The sequence below is a fragment of the Alligator mississippiensis genome, chromosome 3, assembly GCF_030867095.1.
Source record: "Alligator mississippiensis isolate rAllMis1 chromosome 3, rAllMis1, whole genome shotgun sequence".
Taxonomy (NCBI): Eukaryota; Metazoa; Chordata; order Crocodylia; family Alligatoridae; genus Alligator; species Alligator mississippiensis.
In genome coordinates, this window is record NC_081826.1 from 113,314,586 (window position 1) to 113,338,532 (window position 23,947).

At 45.5% G+C, this 23,947-nt stretch overlaps 1 protein-coding gene across 4 annotated transcripts in view; it reads right to left on the reverse strand.

Moving 5' to 3' along the window:
* Positions 1-7,062: 7,062 nt before the first annotated feature.
* The window catches only part of SLC66A2 (solute carrier family 66 member 2), a 98,764-nt gene continuing 81,879 nt past the window's right edge, over positions 7,063-23,947 (reverse strand). For all 4 annotated transcript variants that reach the window (XM_006258247.4, XM_019490454.2, XM_059724304.1 and 1 more), the window contains one exon: positions 7,063-7,777. In XM_006258247.4, the coding sequence (XP_006258309.1) occupies positions 7,570-7,777 (208 nt within the window). In that variant the 3' untranslated portion in view covers positions 7,063-7,569. The remainder of the gene's footprint in view (positions 7,778-23,947) is intronic.

Consider the following 23,947-nt stretch of genomic DNA (forward strand, 5'->3'; position numbering starts at 1 on the left):
GGGAGGGGTAGGGGTAAGGGAGGGGAAGGATCCTGTCTGGGCCATCAGAATGGCAAATGTATCCTTGTTCTCTTATCCTGTAATAGAGATTTTTTTAATGCTTTTTCTTATCAGGAACCAGTCTGGGCTGCTCTCCGACAGGTTTGCCTTGTGCTTTAGCTCTCTATACATTATTTAGTAAACCTGCATCTTCAGCGCTTTGTATCCTAGACCTGATGACAGGTGTATACATGGACAGCCTTGCTATCAGTGGTGTTGAATGTCACCTTGCTTTCCTTTGTTCCTTTGTTCAGATCTGAATGTAACAAACATCAGACAAATGTTTTCACTTTCTCTTTGTTGTTCTACAGTCCTCTCATCCCTCATGTTTTAAAGACTGTTTAATATTGCAACAGAACTCAAAGGCGCCAGCCCAGGAAGCGGAGGGTCAGGGTGGAGGTGGGAAAGCAGTAGTAGCTGCAGGGACTTCATACCTGGGTTGTCTTCTGCATTGGTGCTGTGTCTTGACTGTAGCTGTGCACAAAAGGATTGATCTCAAGGCAGTGAAGTCACTAGGAGTCTTTCCATAGACTTCAGTGGACCCTCGATCAAGCCTCAAAAACAAAGAGTTATTACACCCTATGCAACAGCAACCAATCTTTTTTTGGCAACCTGCCCAAAGTTAAGTCAATCCAAAATGCTGAGAGAATGCCTCTCTCATATAGTCAGCCACTGTCCTAACCCAGGGTTGCTGAATCTGGTCATCACTGAGATGTAGCAGCAGTGCTAAATTTGGCAGTACCTACTCCCCCCCCACCCACAACTTCCAATGGCCTGCAGCTCCCACTGCTCCCCACCAACTAATTGGTTAAAATGTCACCCCAATCCCTGCCCCCCCTTCCAACAACTTCTACCCTGACTCCTATTGTCAGCACCCCCTTGAGCTCACTGCCAGAGGCTCACGTGCCAAACATACTGGCTGCATGCCACTTGTGGCATATATGTCATAGGATGTCACCACAGCACTAGAGCATACACTTGTCTGTGTTCTCAGCTGGGAAGAGATGATCATTTCAGACAAAGGCCAACAGTTCTGCTCCCTCCTTCCCTCCCACCCCCTGAGTTTCATAATGGTCATTTAGGGGGAAAAAAGTTTGAACCATAAAAACCACATGGCTTTTGTTTACTGATTCTCCTCCATGTGCATCAGGTGCCTCTGCCTGCTCTCCACCTCTTCCTGCTCCAATGTAAGCTGAGGCATGTGGCTGGCATAGTTCAATGCGTCATGTTCACCTTTAACATGTAGAGAAAGCACATATCTAAGAGCAACTAGAGTACACTGTCCTGTCTTAGCTTGTTCCTGCAGTTAAGACACAAACATGCACCGATATACAGCAGATGGGGTTTGGTCCTCAGCAGGTTGTGGGAGATTGACCCTACCTTACTAGGTTAATATGTTAAGCCGTTCCTCGGCATCCTGTTTCAAGGAATGGGTTGAAAGACATAACAGGCTCATTTTTAATTTTAATAAAAGCTGGACGCTTTGCTTCTGAGTAGTGGCATCTGTTTTTTTCTTGTAGAAGCAAGACCTTTCACATGCTCCAAGCTCCATGCAACTGACAGCAGCCACTTGTTAAAAACTTTGGCAATAAAGGCCAAGGAATTGTTTTAAAAATCTGTCCGCTCTTACATGTTTTATTGAAAGACAAGAGGAGAGTTTGATCTGGCTTCCAAGCTGGAAGCCCCATTTTCACGCTTCACCCATCCCAGTGTTTTCAAGATGGGCAAAAGCCTGATACAGGAGGTCGTCCTGGTACAACCATGGACTCCACAGAGTTCTCCAAAGGGGCCTCCCAAACGCACAGGAATCCTGGCAACATGTTGGAGGGAAACTGTGCCCTCCTCCGTGCCAAATCTCCCATCTGAGTTGTGGTAGGAGCATTCTAGGAGCTACATAAATCACATGCCACCCTTTCTATGTCTTTGCAGCTTTGTGGTACTATGATCAGATCGAGATTAGCATGCTGTCTGTGTGCAGCTGCCATCACTGCTCCAGGGCTTCAACAAAATAGTTCAGTATTTACAGTTTGATGGCCGCTGTTGTGCTACCACCACTTCAGTCCCCTCACTGCTGTGCCAGAGGGAGCCTCAGGAAATAGCAACTATTCTGTGCAATGCGAGGCATTAAAGACCAGTTAAGAGCTATTTTCCCCCACCCTTGTTTGATATCCAGGAGCTCAACATGGATTAAAAGCCACATGCTATTTTCTGTGTAAGAGAAGCAAAAAACAAGAGGCCTTGCCCCTTTGCAAGCTACATCTAAGCCTGGCACGTGCTGCCAGGATCCTCAGCCCTGGCATTGTCAAGTAAACTATCAGACAGACGTAGCATCTGCCCACAGCTTGAAACTCAGCACAACAAGTAGAACAGCAGGAGTACCAGCTTGCAGAGAAGGGTTAAAATGAAGTCTAATGCTTCTGGAGGACTGCCCGTATGCCATGTCCTGCTCTGACTCAGATTTTGTTTTGAAAGTGGAGCAAGATGCTCAGCAGTTGGGTCTCTCAAGACTCATCATCAAGGCACAGCTTTTTAGCCTCAGGAATGTCAAGCTCAGATGGCTGTATGGTCACATCATGTATTAAGAAAGGTCATTAAAAAGGCACACTTGTCCCCAGACTTAAAATTAAAGCAGCCAAGAGATTTGCCAGCTGAACTCTGTCATTGCAGAACATTTACTTTCTATTCCATGCCCATCACGTTATTTCTACACATTCTTACAACTGGACTCGGCTCATACACTGGATTTGTGAAACGTACATGTGATGATGCCCCCTCCCCGTACCCCATGTTTAGAAACATGACATTCATTCTAAAGAGAGCACGCAATGGGGTTTTTTCCTCCTACAGAAAGGAAACAAACCTTCTTACTTGGTATTTTAATCAAGCCACCATTAGTGAAAGCCCTTTATGGATCAACAGCATGGAAAACTGTTTAGTTAGGATATTGGCCTCAATTCGCTGTAGCTCTACATTTATAATATTACAACCACTGCAATTCTAATAATGACAAACGTAGAACAAGACTGACATTGCATGTCTAGCATATTACAACCCAAGGTCATAAAGCATGATTGTTCAAAAAGTAGTATAGCAATTCTCTGTTATCTCACATCAGCCAGCCTTATATTTTTCAAAAGCTCTGCAATTAAACTACAGTGAACACGCAGTTCTAATAGTCACACACACGCACACAAGCACACACACACTCAGTCTTATTAGTCCTGTTACATAAAGCCTGGTGTTTAATAAAAGTTCAGCTTAATCTGTTGAAATGACAGTCCCGTTACATAAAGCCTGGTGTTTAATAAAGGTTCAGTTTAATCTACTGAAGTGACAGGTCAGGAAAACTATAAAACAGAAATATGTTAAATTACTTTGGAAGTCTAATAAAGTGGTTTTTGGAAGCTTTATAAAGCACTGACTGTCAGATATGAAAGGTACTCAAAAGGAGAATGCTTTTTATTTAATCCGGCATAGTTCTTGTCCCTGGTGCCTATTACATTTGATCAACAACCAACAAAAAGCATTCATATGGTTTCACCTTCTCTGACAGTGACTGGAGGAATTTTTCACTGTTATCCTTTCCTACTGATTGGTAACTTTAGGCTATATACCAACCTGCTGTCTGCATTTTCTGACCATCTTGGTAGGCATGCATGGGCATTTCCTGTATGATGTATACTGCTGATGGAGACTTCATAATTAATATGTTTTTCCCCCCCTCAGGGAAGGACAAGCAAATGTTCAGATGTATCTCTTTTTTGCAATCGGAGTCCCAAAACACAATGCTCAAATTGGCATCTTACACATTGCCATCGATATGACAACATCACAATGGCATACCTACCTTAAGAGGTATCAGACTCGTGAGCTCAAAGAGAGGCACTCATCCTACTGAAAGGGCACATCAGTGTGGCACACCTTTGCTCTCTCAGTGCATCACTCCTTACATTTGATCATTCTTAAAGCCTACAGAGACATGGGCACACACAAAGCCTGGTCATAAGCATCAGTGGGTGAAGGCACATGATCAAGTTTTATGTAGTTTTTTACCTCTCTCTGGAAAGGCTGTGGCAAGTTTTGGGTAGCTGGATAATAAGCAACAGTGTTAAGCAAGCAGAAGTCAGTGTCAGGCAATAGTGTCAGGCCAGAATACAACAGGCTTAGGTCAGCTGCACATTACTGAACTCATGTTTTGGGGAGAAAGAAAAGTGAAAATGCCCCCAGCTACAGGTCACCAACTCCTGGGACCTTCATAGCATGAGTGCAAGCCCCCTTCCTCCTCCCACTTACCCATTGCAAGGCATGCTGGACTGGGCACTCAATCCCACCCCCGGTGTCGGAGCCACAGCACTTTACACACGGTTGTGAACTAGTTCCCTATCAGTGACATTTCAGAACAGCTCAACTGTTACACCAGCCCAAATACCAAATGAAACAAAGCAACACAGCATCTATGTATAACAATATTTCTTTATTTACTTTTTTTTTTTAAATCACTGCAATAGACACAGTGAGCTCCATGAAACGTGCCATACATTCAAGAAAGAGATGGTATCTCAGGTAACTGATTTGTTAATTCTCTGAGGCAATCACTGCTACTGCTATTTCCTGATGCATAAAAAGTTCTGTAACATTTTGATTCTAAAGTCTCTATCCAGCTGAAGTTTGAATGCTGCTGGCTAAGAATCCCAGCTTTTTAAATGCTGTAAATAGAAAATGACTTTAGATACTAGTCCGCTGGCTTCATTTCCAGCGTTCGCAACTCTGGCGTGAAAGAAACATGTCCACAGAGCTTGCTGTTTTTGGTAGTGACGGCAGACTGTTAAGAATCTGCACAGCAAAGAGTTCCAAAAGGACACAAAAGGATTATTTTATCTTCAGTAATACATGCTAGTCAAAGTCAAGGAGGCGTTTGGGACCACATCTCCCCTCAGGTTAAGTCACAACATACAGAAGTATATTCCTTAACAGCCACTTAGTAATTACACCCCTGTTCCGTAGACCAGTAGAAAAAAAGACCACTATATACAAAAATCTTAACATTGCAAGTTATTTAAAAAACAACCCAAACCATTAAAATGTGAGAAAGTGTTCGTTTGCATACAAGTAGAAATACAATCCTCGTTGAAGCAGCATACCAGAGAGGACAGTTGTTAAAGAAGTCTGTAAAGGACAAAAAGCCCAGATGTTCTTTTAGTACAACCAGAACATTGGAGAAATGAGAGGACTAAAACATTCATTGTCTGCCGTGCCAGGTTTGTCATCTTTGTAAGGTCACTTTAGGCATAAAAGAGTGTGGTGTCAAACAAAAAGCATGGAGGCGGAGTTTGACCATAGCACTCTATGCCAGGCCTTCAGATAGAACGACTTTCCTGAGATCGGGGCTATTTGTGTAGGCTGTTTGTGCAGTGGTGGGGGGGGGTTCCCTGTGGTCGTTCTCTCCTCCACATCCACAAGCCACAGCAGGGACGGACACCTGATCACCTCATGGGCTGCTTCTTTGAGGAAAACAGAGGCTCCAAATGTCCAAATACAACACACATGTACTGAAAGGGCCAAACCCTGGTCCTGTTAAAGACTATGGGAGTTTTACCAATGGATTCAAGATTTGACCCACCTACGCAAAGGAGGTGGCCTCCAGGGAACACATAGCAGGGTGGAAGCCCAGAGGTCAGGCTGTACTGTAAACTTGAGTGATGCCAAGTTTGGAAACAAGAAAAACCAAAAGCACAACAGCAGAGGACAACTGGGTGTTCATTACCTTAAAATAAACACTCCTGATGGATTTTGCTACATTGTGATCCCAAACTACTACACCTCTGAAGACTCCATCTGGCCTCCCTTAAAGGCGATCCAAACGCAGAGCGTGGGATCCCCAAAAGCAGCAGGTTAGCGAGAATACCTGATTTAAAACCGAAGATGTGATATCCTCGTCTTGTTGCCTTATTTAAAATAATGTATCCTTCTGGGATGTTCTCGGAGAGCAAAATGGCTTACTAACAGTCTATCACTGCCCTCACCAAAGGCAGCTGCAGTAGGAGAGGATTTATCTGGCAGTAAAGAATGACTCTCATAAAGAAGGCAGTGCAGACACAATGGTTCTTGGGACTAAGTATCTCTCTGTATCCATCTCATTCTGATGAAGACAGGATCATTATGGCAATCGGCTGCAGCCCAGGGGTTTGATAACAAACCATTTCAAGCTGTACACCGCTTAGCATTTCCAGGTAAGTGCCAGCTGTCAGAAAGGGCACAATAAAGGATGCTGGCAAATATACAGCATATACAACTTTTACATTACATATATAAATTATAACCCCCTTAGACTTCTCACTCCCCCTCCAAGCTATTGGAGCTCTCTAACAGCAAACAGCCTGGAAGTTTTAAATAGCAGAAAAAGAATGACACCACAGTCCTGATCCAATCCCCTGTGGCACTTCCATGTTTGGCTAACAAAAAATAGCCCGGAACACAAAGTGGTCTCATTTGGCCTTAAGTAATACTAATGAGAATCACAGCATTCAGTTAACTACATTTCAGGAATAGAAAGCTACTCTATAGAAAGCTACTTCATTTCTTTCCCTCGCATCCATCTCCATCCCATACTTTAGCAGCCTTGAAAGTTGGTTACTACTTTATTGCTGGTGCTCTGTCACTGCCTGGAAATGTTTCACTGGTTTTTCTCCTGGCCCCATTCTGCAGCCTACCAACCTACTCCAAACATCCACACGTTTTCCATAGTATTGCACCCTATCAAATTAGGAACCCCTGAAAGTGACTGCTTCAAAGCAAGACTACTAAGACTCATACTCTCCCTCCCCTTTAATTCTCCCACCTTGTTCCTATCAATATCCATTTGATTTGGCCACAGCATTGTGCACCCCATTACCCCTATGAAATCTTTCACCTTGATTGAGTCACCCATCACACTGAACCAGCAGTGTGAGATGCATCACCCAATACATACACACTTGATACTGGATAATTGGTTTACTTCAAGTGGTTCCCATCCTAGGGTTCTCCCCCCCCCCCCCCTTTACTGAAAAACTTTGCATTAAATATTTGATAGTGTCTTCACACATTATTAAGATATTTGACCCTAAGAGATAATCCAAACTTACTGCCAATATACATACTTTTTATATAATATAAATAGGTAAAAGCTTCAGACAAAATATTCTGATTTCTGTGGTTTAACATCTTTAAATAGCATTAAAAACACAAACATCCAGCCCTTGTGATTATATGTACAAACACTGGTGAATGTATAAGGCTCACAGGTACATAGGCAAAAAGAAACTAACTGTCCCTCCAACAAGGGAACAATATTCTATATGATGAGTCTGAAACCAAACAGAACAAGTTGATTTTCAACTCTAACTCCAGTGATAGAGCCCTCCTACTTCCTAGGCGTGCACTCATTCATATTTTCAATTCAACAGCAAAACTAGTATTTACAAGAGGAAAGAAAGCTGCAAAGGTTGACTTCTCAACACTGTTGACCTATCACCATTTCCACAGCAGGTTTCAGAGTGCCTTTGTGCTGACTGGGTGTGCCGTGTGTGATGCTGGCTTCTGAGGGTAGTAGCTGTAGAAGTAAACCTGCAGCAAGATGGCGATGTCCACAAAGACCTGGAGTAATCCACAAATGGAGAACTGGAAAGGAGCTTGGTTGAGGATAAAGTAGACAGTCTTGAAGGTATCACCACTGGTCCACATCACCACCATCTTGACGCTAAGAAAGGGAGGAAAAAAAAAGAATTAAAGATTGAAAAAGCTGGAACTTGGATAGAGGAAACCATATTGTGACGATATATACGGCTCTACAAGTCCACATAATGCATCTAAACAAATTCTTGCAGTCCTACCCATGGATGGAACAATCTCCTGACCACTAAAACCAGTCGGCTTATTGCCTTAATTACTATAGATAAAAGTGCTAGCAGTCATGAAGTTATCCAACGGCTTAAAAAAAAAATTATGATACTAAACTGGATGACTTGCCACGGAAGTGAAAGTCACATAGTAACTACACTGCATATATAATGAAGTAACAAGGGTGCATGACAAACAACAGATTTCAAATCTATTTACTGCAAGTTATGGTTTCTTGTGTGAGTGTTTGCATGAGCACTCACTCACTCACTTCTTCCCTGATCAATCTGTAGATGAACCTACATGAACCTGTCTTGTATATTATATGATGTATTTTGTGCTCCAGAGTGAAACGTCCAATAGCACATGCATAGAGAACAGTAAATATGACAGCAGCATTAGAAGGGCTCTGGCATGGGTCTTTCTCCATAGAGGGATGCCCAAGTTTAATATTTTTTTCTCTCTCATTATTCCCTTTTTTCCCCTTTTTTTTAAACTTCCGACATCTTTGAACCATCCTTCTCACCTCCTGCCCAGAGGCTTTTCTGCCCCTGCCATTTTGGGTTCTGCAAAGTCTGGGGAATAGAAATCATTCTTAATCCTAGCACAGGGGCATTTTCCATGTCAGCACTTCAACACCGAGTCCAGAATATGCAAAATCCGTTGCTGAAAATGGGTTTAGGCTTTGTGCATTACGACAGGACAGCTTTATAAACAGATGAGCAAGCAGTGCTGAACAAAAGCTTTGCCATTCACAACTAAAACCCTTCAGCATAAATAGTCTAGAGCCCCTGCATGAAATGTCACAATTATGAATGATTACGTGTTTCCAGCCTTGGCTGTAAATTTATCAAAGCAACTGTGCACGCAAAGTATCTGGTGTTCATTTCTTACATGTTTAGGAGGACAGGATAGGATAATCTGGAATCTTGAATACAAATACAGCACATAACCCTAATATGAATTAGATCCTGCAGTCTATCCTCAAGCCTTTGCCATAACAGTGGCCAAGAAAGCCAGCAAATACAGCCCATTCATGTAACAGGAGCATAACCCGTCTTACCAGTCACTTATGACCCCAATCACTGTGGTTATAAATGAAGATCCAATATCTGTAACAATACATCATGGAGCTGCTAAGGGACTGTATATGCAAGGCTGCAACCTGGGCATGCAACTGAATACATAATACTTATAGACCTAACTCAGTCTAAGTTTTGTATACAAATAACTACCAGAAAGAAAAGGAGAAGGTTACCCGAGGTCAGCCATTCACGCTCCCTGTAGCAAAGTGGAGCCCTGAGGGGTTAGCAAGCCCTGCCAGGCAGGCTAACATGCCAGGTTATTGAACATTTGTCAGATATTTTCCCAGTGAAGATTTTTTTTTTTAAACAGGAAAACAAATCTGAACAGCTTGAACAAGAAAGAAGGGAGGGCAATACATCATGGTACGTTGCTTGTCTGCAAGCCCATATGACTCCTAATGATAGATCAGCAGATAGGCATTTGCTGTGCAGTCAGCGGGGGGGTGGAGGGAGAACCAACAGGATTTAACTGAGAATCTACCAGTTCAGATTTTGGCTAGTTTGGTCAACAAAAGCCCTCATGGGCCAGACAAGGGTGGGCATGCCCTGCAAAAATATGAATGGTTAATAGACATCAAGGTAAAAGATGCTCCGTGACATTTAAACTGGAGTCAAACATACCAGGCACTAAACCTGGGACCTCTCTTCCTGCCAGATCTTCAATAAAGAAAAGGTCCCACTCACTCAGGAAGTGGGCTGCTTAAAAATATCCACTGCTTTTACCAGAGGGAGTGACTGTGAGGCTGTTCACAGAAACGCACCTAATGTCAGCAGACTTGTTCCCTTGCAGGGAGTTTAAACCCCTGATGAGAGAACTACAGCCAATACGGGGAGGGGAACCTGTAGGATAAATGCAACCCTGAGCTTTCAGATCAAAGCCCATACTGACGTTAACTGTAACTACAGATGCAGGATCCTTTCTCAAGCCTTGCTGGACAGTCTGAAGCCCTCAGGGTGCATTTTGAGAAGACCGAGATCGAAATAATTTAGAATTAACGGAACAGAACGACCACAACATAAATCATTCACGGTGCCAGATATCACCAGAAACGCAGGGCTCTGCTCTTTGCAGCTACTCTGATGCAACACCAGGAGAAAACCTGACAATTATTCCAGGTTTCCCATAAAGAGAGAGGCTAGAAAACAGTGGTGTGAGCAAGACTGGGCAAGCAGGGCACCAGCCCTAGGCACTGATTTGGAGGGGGCAGCAGCAGCAGCCTGCGGTAAAACTCCCTAGTGCACAGCACCCTCCCCCTCTCCCAGCTTAGGACACCAAAACCAAAGCAGACAGCTCTGACAAATCTTATGTCTCAAATGCATCTAGGTCAGGGGGACCAGGCCACAACTAGGTCCATGTTGCCCGGGCCAGGGAAGTTCTCCCTGCCTGACCACGTGCCATTATAAGTATAAGCAACTGAAATCAGGGTTTTAAACATGGGCAAACATTAACTATTTGAGCTGAAGTTTTCCATGTCAGGTGTCTGCTTCAGCTGAGTCCAACCAACACCAAGTCAGCTGTTTGCAAGAATGAGGCAAAGGGGTCAGGCCTTTCTTAGAAATACTCTCATGTTCCCAAGGTTTTGCAGTGGGCAAGTCAAAGCTGGCAGGGAGCAACCTTTGGGGAATGCCTTCATTGTGCTGCTGGCATACCCAGGCAGGGACTGCCCAGCCAATGCACCCAAGGGGCTACTCCTTCCCGCTCACACCCCTCCAACCCAGTGGCAGTGAAGACACTTTGGGCATCCCCAGTGGCTGCTCTCAAGCATACCAGAGACTGAGGAGAACAATTCTGGGCTTGGCTGGAAGGAAGACAGGAACTGCATAGAGAGGTTTAGTTTTGTTTCGGTGTGGGGAAAGGCCGGGTTAGGGTTTGCCTTTGTCCAAACAGCTATTTTACAAACTTATTACTATCCCCATTCAGAGAAAGGGTAGACAAGTGTCAGTCCTGTCTTGCAAGATGCAAGGCATATTTAACCAGCGGGAAGCATGATAAGACAACCGACAAAACATCAAAAAAGGTGCCAACGCTGAAGTATCCCCCCCTCGGTAATGTTTAGAGAAGCCATATTTCAAACTTCACTTTACAGATATTTGATTGTTTGCAAAAGCAAGCACCCATACCTTCTAACCAAGCTGTCATGCGTGGCATATAGAGTCACATTAGACCTCAATGCAGATGAATCTTTACTGAGATTATCACTCTAATGTTTGGAATCTGATTCAGGACAGCCCTAGCTCTCTGCACAGCCAATAAAGAAATCTCTATGAACACACTGCTCCCAGAAAAACAGAGCTATGTAGTAGTTACAGGCAGAGAGAGAGGCAAGTCAAGCCAAAATATGATTGCTTAGGAAGAAGGAGATAAACAGCATAAGCTTCTGCAAGTGCAGATGAGCCAAATGGAGGGAAGGAAGCAGGAGTTGCTCTGAAATAGATGTTATTGCCAGAGGCTGAAGCAGACGTGCAACAAAAATAGCTCTTCCCAACAATGTAAATCGTTATTGCAGGATCCAGTGACAACAAGCCTCTGAAAACAAGCGACTTTCTTACAGTTCCACTTGTTTCAAGCAGTTATTAATGGAGTATTGCTATATTAGCAACTCTACATAAAATAGCGACTGACCACGAACATGGAATCTGGCATTTTTTAGCTGTGATTGACTCTTAAAAACATGAATTGAAGGCATTTTATTATGCTGTCAAAATCAATTCCCAGAAAAAATCAGCAGGTGTTCTCAATACACAACAGGCATGCAATAACGCCTCTATCTGCAGGGTTTGTCAAATACTAATTTTTAATATGGAACATGATAATTTGAGGCATTGCAGCTCCGACCCAGCATGAGCACATATCTCTGTTTCATAGTAGCTAGGGTCAGCAGGGACCTGAACAGATCATCTAGCCTGACCCCCTGCCACAGGCAGGAATGAATGCTGGGTTTACAAGACCCCAGACAGGTGATCATCCAACCTCCTCTTGAATTTGCCCAAGGTAGGGGCGAGGACCACCTCCCTGGCAAGTTGGTTTCACATTTTGGCCACCCTAACTGTAAAATATTGCCTTCTGATCTCCAACCTAAACCTATTCTCCATCAGCTTATGAGTTTTCTAAAGCGAGTGAGATGCACAATGATACCCTGGAAAACTGTGCATTTGTCCAAACAAACAGCTGTTTCCCCCTCCCAGTTCCTTGCGTGTCATACATTAACACAGTGATTTCAGATAAAAGTCAATTACAGAAGTCAGGGATGAACAATATCTTTTATCACTCCCCAGGCCAACAAAGCCTTGTTTCTATAGAATGATCCTAGAAGTGCTCTCTCGAGCCTCCAGGATAATTTTACAGTAGCTGAAGGGGAGAAAAAAAGATGTTCTATCCACCAAAAGTGAAAAGAACTTCATAAAGCCATTCCCCCATCATTATTTGCCTCAAAACTTGATGAAGTAATGCAGCAAAACATTGGTTGCCTACAAAGAGCAGCACATAGAGTCACAGTGTTGTTTGACACCGAGATACAAACCTACACAGGGAGAAATACAGAATAGCATTTGCTTTGCTTGATTCCCAACGACTCTCTCACATCAGTGTTATGACTTCATGTGGCTGTAACTTAACACACGAAACCAAAAATATCCTGAGAGCTGGAAGATGTGCAAAAGATCAGCCATTAGGAAATACTTCCGCTGGGAAATTCCACAGTGATTTGGCCACACGTCAGCGCACAAATAAAAAACAGGAGGCATGTGCTGGGCTGCTGTAATTACACCCCTGCTACAGAGTCAGGGAGGCAGAGCTAATTTTGTTCTATGATAGTCAAAGGAATCCCAAATTCTAAATTTCATTTCCAGGAACTGGAGGGCAATATGATTTGTCACCATTTTTTTACTTCAAATGTTATCCACTAGTGCCATAAACCAGCAGAAAATATGAACAAAGAACATTTGAGTCTGATCCTCTTAAATTCACTGGAATGTGACCCTCCATTCACCTTAAGAGGGAACTGGACACCCTGCGAGATGGGCAAGACTTTAATCTATGCTAGTTATGTCCAAAAAGCTAAAACAGCAAACCTTCCACGCGTGTGTAGATGCAGCTTGTAAATTGGCAAAAAAGAGCTTCTACTGGGACGGGTTTTGTTGGTTTGGGAAGCAATAAGCAACATCAGCAAAGGCACTTTCATATACCAATAGGATTGTGCTTATTTTACATTTCTTCAGGTACAGAAACTGCCAAAAATAAAAATGTTGCCACCGAACTGCTATTACCAGCAAACAACTGTGTGAGACAAACAGCAGTGTGGAAATGTTTCCTCTTGCTGATAAACTTCAGTGTGTGTGAGTTGCCCAAAATCATGTAATAAATCTGAAACAACGTTCAAAGTCCCAATTTTCCCAAGTGATGCCTGTATGCAACAACATAAGATTGCATACTACCATGCTAGGAAACTTCAAAATTTTCAGAGAAACATGTTGTTAAGATCGACATTGTGCTATGCAACAACTAGCTTCTGTTTAGCAGATTTAATTGAAAATCCTGACCCCACTGGTGTTAGTTAACTGGAGCTTGGTCACTTACATATTTGCAGCTGGGACCTCACGCTAAAGGGAAGGTTATTTTCAAAACTATATGAAACATCCAATTCCTAAGCAAATCAAATCAACTTGCAAACCCCTCTTCTCTGGTCTATCTAGAAAGGACAAATTTAGGATTAGGGGACAGAAGGGGGCTCAGGTGGTGTTGAATTCAGCTGCTGGTTTTCCCAGGTTCTGATGAATTACTTCAAATCTCAGCACCCTGCACCTGCAGCTGAAAACATGAGGACAATATTCTTCTATCTGATAGGGTACAAAGAGGATAAGACCACTGATAGCTACCCAGATTCTTCGGGAATTAGGCTCATAAAGTCTACAAGGTTAGGGACAGAAGTTACACATAAACCGGTTTAAGTGATCAGAAACTGATTTAATCCTGTAACAGAACATAAGTTCAGTGCACGTAAACCAGTTTCAAAATGGCTGAAACTGGTTTAAGATAAACGTGGTTGAATGTAGTATCAGACTTAACTTTGACTGAGGTCAAACAGGTGTTTGGTTTGACCTCAGTGAGGGAAGGAGTGGGGCACAGGCAGGAGCAGGGGCTGCACTAATTGGCGCCCTGGCCAGGCTGGGTGGTGAGACGAGTGGAGGCCCGAAGGGCAGGTGCCCCCCAGGCCTCCACTTGTCCCCCACGCCCCCAGCCCCTGCTCCACCTGTGCCCCGCTCTCTCCCTCACCGCTGGGGCTTCAACAGTGGTGAGGGAGGGAGTGGAGCTGGGGTTGGGGCAGGCCCTGCATGGGTGGGACACAGGTCAGAGCCGCAAGCAGCTCATCCGGGGGACGCGGGGAGGGGGCATGCAGCTCGGGAGGGCATGGGGGACATACCCCTGGATCTGCACAGTGGCCGGGCTGGCTGCCACTGCGGGCTGGGGCCAGGGCAGCTCCAGGCTCTTCCCAGGGGTCTCACCCGAGCTGTGCCGCAAGCCGGGGCCTGTTTGTGCTGCAGGCCTTGCTGCACTGTGCGCCGGACAAAAGACACCACTGCCGAGCACTGACATTGTCTCGCTGCTGCTTTATTGTTCTGAGCTGCCGGTCCTGAGCTGGGGGCAGCTAGTGTCAGCCGTACAGTGCCAGGGACAGAAGAGGACCTGGAGCAGAGCAGCTGCCCGGGAGTGGCAGCTCGGGCTGGGCAGTGGTGGTGGCTCTGGGAGGGGGGGTGGGGATTGGGGAGGTATGGTAAATTTTCAGATGCCTGCAGCCCCCCCAACCTCTAGCCCCATTCCCAGTGCCACCACCACCAGGCCCAAGCTGCCACTCCTGGCCAGTCTTGCCTCCATCCCCAGCACCACTGAGCTGACACAGGTTGCCCCCAGCTTGGGACCGGCAGGCATTGCCCTGTCCCAGGCAGACCCGGGCTGGAGTCTCCACCTGCCAGTGGGCTAGCCCCAGGCTGGTGCCTGCCCACGCCCCCTCTTCTGGAGCAGGGAGGAGGGGGAAAGCCTTGGAGGGCTTTTCTCTTCCCTCCCCCTCCTTTGGTAATGGCTGGCAGGCATGCTCTAGCACCACCTAGCTTCTGACTTGAGACACTGCAGGCATGTGGCTGCATTTCCTGAATCAAAAGTGAATGTCTGTTCATTTGCTTATCGGTTCAATCTGTGCAGCTTAGACTAACCTGCAAAAATTGACTTGATTCAGCCTCTGGCTTTTTGACTAACTGTACTTAGCCCCAGTGAATACATTGATGTACTCACAGTTGGGGTTGGAGGGGGTGGAAAACAAACTCCCCTTCACAATCTCTTTCAGCTGCCATCACAATCTGTTTACACTGGAACACTTAGAGCAAGAAGCTGGTTCCACATTTGCTTCTAACGTCTTGTTGTTGGAAAATTTCAGCTCTTGTTCAGGTTTTGCAAAGCAGCTCTACTATCAGATCCACCCAGGGGAAAAAAAGCACATGTACACAACAGCAGCATTTCAATTGGAGAAACTGTCTTGCTTACACCAGAAAAGCATACATCCAAATACTATTCGTTAAGTGTAAGTAATAAAAATAACCAAACCACATTTCTCCCCAGCTGGGCTGAAACAAATCAGAACTGGCACTAAGCAACTGGGAAACCACTACATTTTTTGTCTAAGCTGTCAGACACAATGGGAATTTCCAAAGGCAGGTGTCCAAAGTTTGCAAATCTGGAAGTCAAATATGCACTCTTTAGTATGGGTTATTTTGTGAGAAACAAACATCAGCTGAACTTCTGAAGGCCCAACCAAGCAAATCCCAGACAACTTACTGGGAACCTTAAGTTCCAAGCTCGATTCTTCGCTCCTCTATGTCAAGCTCATGGAAGAAGTGCCTTACAATCACTCTAGCAGCACTTCCTCCAACACCAGTGTGATGCTGGAAGTTTCCAGAGGGAACCACATGCCCAGCCCCTGGCTACCAGAACCATTAACAGGAACTTGAGGTGTGGGGTGGAAGGGGTCTAGAGTTTATTTTAGAACACGTGTCGGGGCGTTTTTAAGCCTTCCTTAGAGACACCGGGTGTCAGCTGCAGCCAAGGCTGGGGACTTTGACTGGGGTGTGCTAGTGCTCCTCCTAGGACTTCAAGCCAGAGATCCCTCTGCTCAGGATCAGACAAATTGCTGTATTTGGGGTCAGGATGGAATTTTACCCCGTGGTCACATTGGTATGGCCCGGGGGGGGGGGGTTAACTTCCTCTGTAGTGGGAGGGCATGGCTCTTTAGCTGGGATCTCCTGAGCATATATTAACAGCCTTTTATAGAAGCAGGATGTTGGCTGCCATGGTCCCCCTGTTTTACCTGCAGCAGGTTGGGGTGTTATGTCTTGAAATGTTTCAATTTTGACAGTAGTTTTGCTAAGAGGTTAGATTATGGATTTGTATGGGATGGTTTGGATAGGGATGATCCTGCCTCAGGCAGGGGCTTGGACTAGATCAGGGATTGGCAACCCCCAGCATGTGTGCCACGTGAAGGCATTTTCCTTGGCATGCACACCTTAGGGCAGATGGTGAGGAAGGGGCCATGGCTGTGCTGCCACAACAAAGATTAGGCCCCTCATGACTCCCCTGTTATCTGCCCCCGAGCTATACGTGCACCCACCACTGGCAACAAACCAGGCCAAGGCTCTGCAGACCATGGTGCAGTTACTTGAAGCCTCCTTGCTGCCTGCTGCAAGCAGCCCAGGCTCCACGACAGGTGACAGAGGCCTGCCCAGAGCCCAGACTGGCTGTGGCAGGCAGCTGGGAGGCTGCAAGCCGCTGCACTGGGGTTTGCAGAGCTCTGGCCCAGCTCACTGCTGGCAGTGGGTGCATACATACCTCAAAGTGGATGGTAAGAGAGCTGCAAGGGGCTAATCCTTACTGTGGCAGCGCAGCCCAGGCCCCCTCCATGCTGTCTGCCCTGAGGCACATGTACACCTGTGCCAGCAACGAGCTGGGCTGGGGTTTTGCGAACCCTGGTGCAGCTGCTTGCAGCCTCTCTGCCTCCTGCCAAAGCTGGGCTGGGCTCTGGGTAGGCTCCTGCTGCCCACCACAGAGCCTGGGCTGCTCACAGCAGGCAGCAAAGAGGCTGCAAATAGCTGCACCAAGGTCCATGGAGCCCTGGCCTGGCTTGCTGCCTGCAGCAGGTGCTTGCACCAACATCTTACAAGTCAAGATAGGGGTGTTTTTGGCACTCTGCTCAAAAGCATTGCCAAACTCTGGACTAGATGAAAAGGGGCAACCGGTGCCTCCTGAGTCCGGGGGTCACCAGTTGCCAACTGGAGGGGGGAGGGCGCGGCGGCGGCGGCGCAGTGGCCAAGTGCCAAGCCAGAGGCAAAACCAGAAGTGCACTTCCAGTTTCACAGCTGGCGCTTCCAAGGGGTGCACAGTCAATCTCAGGGGGTACATGTGCACCCATGTGCACCCCCTACTCATTGCCAATGTAGATGACCTCTGGAGGTCCTTTCCAGGTCTACTTCTCTATCACTCTAACTTGAGTGCTAAGCTAAAGCCATATCCAGGAGCAGTGGATAGTATACAGGGCAGTTTGCCAGGCCTGTCTATTTAAAACCCCTACAACTCTCGAGCACTGTGCAGTTCCCTGGCAAAGTTGCACCACAGTGAAATCTGCATTATCCTTGCAAACACAGAAGTTCAGATAGATGCATACCATAGTGGTTGTGTGTCAGAAGCTGTTTATTCCATCTCTTTTATGCAGCCACAAAACCCCAAGAGAGAGAAATGGAGAAAAGAGTTACGAAAAACTTGGGAGTTAAATCAGCAGAATATAGCTATTCAAATATACAGCAATATCTTTCCATGATTTTCAAAAGGATGAGTAACTTTCTATTTCCCCAGAATGCCTAATTATCAAGTATTTCTGTATTGTTTACACCTCACAAGCTAGAACATTTTCAACAAATGGAATTACAGGAAAGGTGGAGAGATTTTCTTATGCTCTGTACCCTGATGGTTTGGAAAAAGGATTTAGGAATGAGGGGAACAACAGGCTCAGGGGTCTGCTTTGCCTGATTTTGAGTAATTTGGGATGCAACAAGCTCTGCAGAATTTGAAACTGGGTCTGCAGCATCCCAGGCCGCTGCCCTCAATACGAAGAGGTAGAGAGACAGAAGCCTGCTCATCCCTCCCACCTGACTGCATCAAAAAGTTCCCATTTGGAGTGGATGACAAACACATGCAGGGCTAGATCTAGGGGGGGCAATGGTGCAGTTGCACCCCCACTTTGATTCCTGATTCACACAAAATTAAAACCAACTTCCTAGCAATGGCAGGAGCATTTCTATTCAGGCATCAGTGACAAACTCAACTGACTTCATGACCCACTAATCTACCTGATTCCTTCCAAGCTCTTCATTCCACATTAATGACCCTCTCTTCTTTTTAATAGTTTTGATGCTTGAATAGTCCAGCTAGCCTTTCTTCTGCAATTCTTATGTCCGTTAGTTCCTCCTGGTAATTTAGCTCCTATTTCACAGTCCTGCAGACTGTTTTTAATTCTAGGTAAAAACTAACTCAGCTGTGGAAATAACTTTCCGAGAAGCACTAGGATGCTCAAGAAGACTAGATTGTGGTTTATGAATCTGAAAAAAAAAAGATGTCCATTTAATTTTCCTGACTAATGTGAAACATATTTTGATTGTTTTTACCCAGTATGTCATCTTTCTATACATAATATATGATGTAGCAAATTTATATTTGTTTTTCTCTGATTTTAAATGGAATAATACAGCCTAGACCCCTAGTTTACAAGTGAAACTTCTAGTTTCTTTTTAACTTAAGAAAAATATGCATTGTTATACATTATGATGCACAATACCATCTGTACCCCCCTTTTCCAAATCCTAGAGCCTCCCATAGACACAATTATCTCTCCTGAAGAACAGTAAAAAACAACACAAGAACCCCACAGCATTGTGGGTTATTTGTAAAAAACAAAACAAAACAAAAAATCCCATGGGAAAAAAAACAACCCAGATTTTGGATCTTTGACAAATGCTCTGAAACAGAATTGTTATCTTCTGACCCACCCAAATAAAAAAGTACAAATTGAATAATGAACTTTATACACGGTACATTTCAAGTAATATGCTTCCCTACCACACAGCCAAGCAGGATTACCATAGCTTTATTTAAAAACAGACTGTACCCAGATAAATCACCTTTAAACCTTTTTAAAAGGCCCCTCAGTAATTGCCCTATTGTATAAGAAACTGCACACATACCAGGTGTTACAGTCTATGGAACAGAAGGATGTTTGATAATGTATGTTGCAAAGGTTCCTTTAGGAGCTGTTTAATAGGTAATACCCTGCAAAGTCAGTCAGTGTTATTAACTGAAAGTCACTGTATCAAAGAATAACCAAAACCCCTCAAAATACCCAAGTGAAGGAGATCAACATTAACCCCATTTCACAAATGTGTAAATAAAGGCACTTTGCGGCTAAATAAGCATAACCACTGGCCAGGCAGAGAGTCTTTAGCACAGCTAGGATCTGAATACCCGGTCCTGCAATTTGCTTTGTGATACTGCGCAAGTGAGAGTGTCCTGTGCTCTAACCAAGGCACAGAGGTATATTTTCAACTACACATAATTCAGCCACTTTTTCATAGTGGAAGTAGTAATGCAGAGGGAAAACTCCCTGTTCAATAACATTTTAATTATTTTTACAATTCCACAGAGCTTCCAGCATCCATCATTTAAAACAGAAAAAATAAAGGGGTGGTGGTGGGGGAGCTCATTCTTGGGCACAACTGGGTATCCTGAGGTTTGTATCATAGCCCTGATTTTTAAAAACTTTCCTGCCCCTCTCCCCAAAAAGGGATTTATAGCAAGAAATATGTTACCCTTAATCTAATTTAGCTAAGGTTATTGTAATACATTTGTACCTTTATCTTAGGGTAACCTAATGGACAACCTGCCCATGCTTTTAAATAGTATACTGATTTAAAGCTGCAATTACTGCTAAAGTCAACAAATACAGAGTAACAGATTTCCAGGTCTGCTTTTAATATTCCCCATGTTCGGATTACTGTTGTTCAGGAGCGCCGTACAAAAAGCTGGAGCCTCAGAGAACAAAATGTAATGATATTACAGTCATTACTTTTCATGAATTGATCACATCCTTCAGCTAGTAAATGCTTTTTATATCTTAACAAAACATTGGAGAAATAAAAATCCCAAACATACTTGTGTGTAAAAATAAGAACGATTACTCAGAGGTCAACTTGCTTCTCGTTTCCCATTACCTCAAGTGTTCTGGAAGTAAGACTAGAGATTTTTTTGCCCAAAATGAGATTCACAATCACCTCAAAACCATTTTATTAGAATAATACATTCAAGTAGGAGTGTGCCTATCCAAAAACAGTTGCAAACTAGGCATAAGAGGGTATTACCAAGACAAAAGGTCTTTATGCAAAATACCAGGTTTCAAGCATTCAGAAACAAAACAGAATGCCTTGCAAAAGAGCGTGCAGAGCCGCCACAATGCACAACACACTCATACGCGTTCCTGTTGTACAGCTCCGAGTGCCTAGTCCAAAACTAGAATAGAAAAGATGAGTCTTTGTTAGAAGATACCAGTCAGATGATGGTACTTTTAAAGTAAATTAGCACAAATAATATTATAAAAGCATCCAACCACCCTAGTCACTATGTCATTGTCACAACCCAAAGTTGTGATTTGTTGTGTGTGCGCGCTTCGGCAAAGCTAAATTATGTTCCCGCTAAACTTACAGTTTCCTTGCACGGTAGAGTTCTCTGCTGCGAGAGAGAACTCTGGTGCAACAGGGGATTTCCCGCCAATTTGCAGCTTCTTTGCAGTGTGCATTTCTTTTGCATCTCAGAGATGTACGGTGCAAAGGAGTTCCCGCCATTTGTATTTAGATTCGCGCCACATTATTGGCCGGTTCTAAATGTAGGCACACGTGGTGGCTAGCTATTGGCTTGCTAGCCGTACAAAAGGCTTGGGTAGTTTCCACCCAAGTTGGAGAGAGAGGAAACCTGGAGAGATACAGAACTCGCCAGGAGGAGGAGACTTCGCGCTGTGTGAAGATCTCTAAGCAATGTGGACCCTTGCGGACCCAACGCGCCTCTCTTAAGCAGGCAACAGAGGTCTAAACAGCCTCTGGCCTCTCCCCGTCGCCAAGCGCAATCCTAGATGTATCCCTATCCTATATACCCAATTTTCGAACTCACGGAGTCTTAACAGCTCCAGGGACCTGGGAACCGAACAAAATCCATGGAGCTTCGACAACTCTGTGAGGAAAGAATTGCCGAACCCACGGAGCCTAAACAACTCTGGGGCCAAAGAACCGAGTTTGTCAGAGTCCTCCAACGAGGATTTAAGCGGAGCTGCACCTGGAAACTGTCCAGCCTACACCGCGACCATCTTGGGTGTAAGTAAATAATCTTTTCAATCAACCACTACGCCTCCGTAACTAATTCTAGCTCGCGCATACCTTACCGCCCCGCGGTTTTCTCTGGCCCCGCGTGCCCAGGCTGCTGGCCACAGTCCGCGTGCGCAAAGACGGGCCCGGCTCGCCCCCGGCCCGCACAGTCATAACCCAGAAAGAGAGATTACCTGTCAGAAAGATAACAAATGAAGCATGGGGACAAGGAAGGAGTCAAACAGTCCAACAAAAATATGAACACACTCCCCAGGCAGAAACCAGGTAGCCATCAGATTTCTCACAGCGAACAGCAGAAAGGAGACGACCTTTTAGGCTACCTACACCGGCGATTCTCAACCAGGGTGCTGTGTCACCCTGGGGTGCTTTCAGACCCTTTCAAGGATGCCGTAGAGTGCCACACAATGTTAACACTGTTAGGTCTGCAAATCTGATTCACAAGGTAAACTCAGAGATTTCAAACAGAAACCCATTGCTGCAGTCTTGCCGAGTTCTTTGCATTAGAAAAACTGCTCTATTATTCTTCTGTAGGCAAAAAGAAGAGCTGAAAACTAGGGGCTGGCATTCTCTGAGGGGTGCCATGAGTCTACCCAGGGGTGCCTCAGGTCTTAAAAGGTGGAGAAACCTAATCTAGATCATCCTCATGCTAATGAATGGGATCATCCCATGCTAATGCATGGGTATATCCTACGGATTATTTTCAGGGCTTTACCTAATTTTGAACCCTTGTCTCATGGGATGTGGTTTCTAGCATGGGCCCTTAAAGGCTCCTCCACAGTGCAGATGATCTGTCAAGAAGTTTTTCTGGATACTGACTTTACACTCTCCTATACTTCATAACATAAGTCACTACTTGGTATATCCCCATGTACCATACTAATCAAACTATTCTCCGAGGCTGCTATAAATACAGTTCAGGTGCTTACAGACTGTCCCCCTCTTACCTATTAGCAAGCCCCACCCTTCACCCTGTCCCTCAACTGTCAATCAGTCTTCATTCACTGCAACTCTTTCCTGCTCTCTTTCCCTTTTTGTCTTCCTCTCTGGAGTAGCGAGGAGCCCAGGACTAAACACAGTACTCCAGGAGCAGTTTCAATATACAACAGACTTCCCTGCACTGCTATGCAAAGGCATTTTCCAAGCAGGTCAAAATTCCCCCGGCTTATTTTTCCTGCTATTTTGTATCCTTAATTCATATCTGATCTACCAAGCACTGGTACCGCTAACCACCCAGGCTAAGCACAGACAGTAAAAAAGCCTGAGGCTGAATCGATTCAAGTTTTGCAGGTTAGCCTAAGCCAGTGGTCACCAACCAGTCGATCCCAATCGACTGGTTGGATCAGGGAGCCCCTGACAGTCGATCTCAGTCTGGGGGAGCTAGCCTGTCAGAGGCTCCACGATCAGGAGTGGCGGAACGCACGTGGGGAGTGGCCGGGATGCAGTCCGGGAACGTCAGGACATACGAGTGGCAGGATGCCCGTGCTGGGTGCGTGGGACAATCCACCTCCATGCCACTTGCCACAAGGTGAGTGGGGCCCCAGCTGGGTCAGGCCAGACTGAGGGAGGGCCAAAGCCCGGGAGGCTCGTCCAAGCGCGCAGAGAGGTTCCTGCTGCTGCACGCACCTCGTTGGTGTGCGGTGTGAGGTGGCTGCCACTGCATGCTGAGCTTTGCACCCCGAGCCCTGCTGCAGGTCAGAGCATGAGGCACGAGACCAGGGTGTAAAGCCAGGCACACGGCGGCAGCCGCCTTGCTCCACGCACAGATTGGACGTGCCCCCTGGGCCACCGCCAGGGTGCATGCAGTGGCAGAAGCTCCCCCCCACACGCGACCGGATGAGCCATCCGGGTTCTGACCCTCCCCTGGCCTGACCGGGGCCCCACTCATCCCTGCCCCTGCCCCACTCCCTCCCTCACCACAGGGGCCTTGATCTCCCCCCTTTCCCCCTCTGATTGACCTGCTGGACAGGGAGCGGGTAGATCCTCACCTTAAAAAGATTGGAGACCACTGGTCTAAACTGTATAGATTGAGCTGATAAGCAAATAAACAGACATTCACTTTTGATTCCAGAAATGCAGCCACATGCCTGCAGTGGTCCAGGCCAGAAGCCAGAGGTGCTAGAGCATGCCTCCCTGCTCAGCTGGGGCAGACAGTTTGGGCCAAGGCTACCCCACCCACCTTGCATGGTGGGTTTGTGGGGGAGGTGCTAAGCATCCTGGGATGCTGGGGGACTGTGAGTTAACTTGCATCTGGAGGGGATCTCAGACAGAAATTCAATACACTGATTTAACCTAAATCAGTTAGGTCTGATACTTAAGAGATGCACCAATATATCAGTCACATATCAGACTGGCACCAATAAAAGGAAAATTAACATTATTGCCATCGGCTTTTTCTGGCCAGTGCAGCCAGTGACGTCACTGATAAATGCTATGTGCATGTGTGCAGCCACAGCATGCACACAGCCAGGAATGCAGCCCAGCAA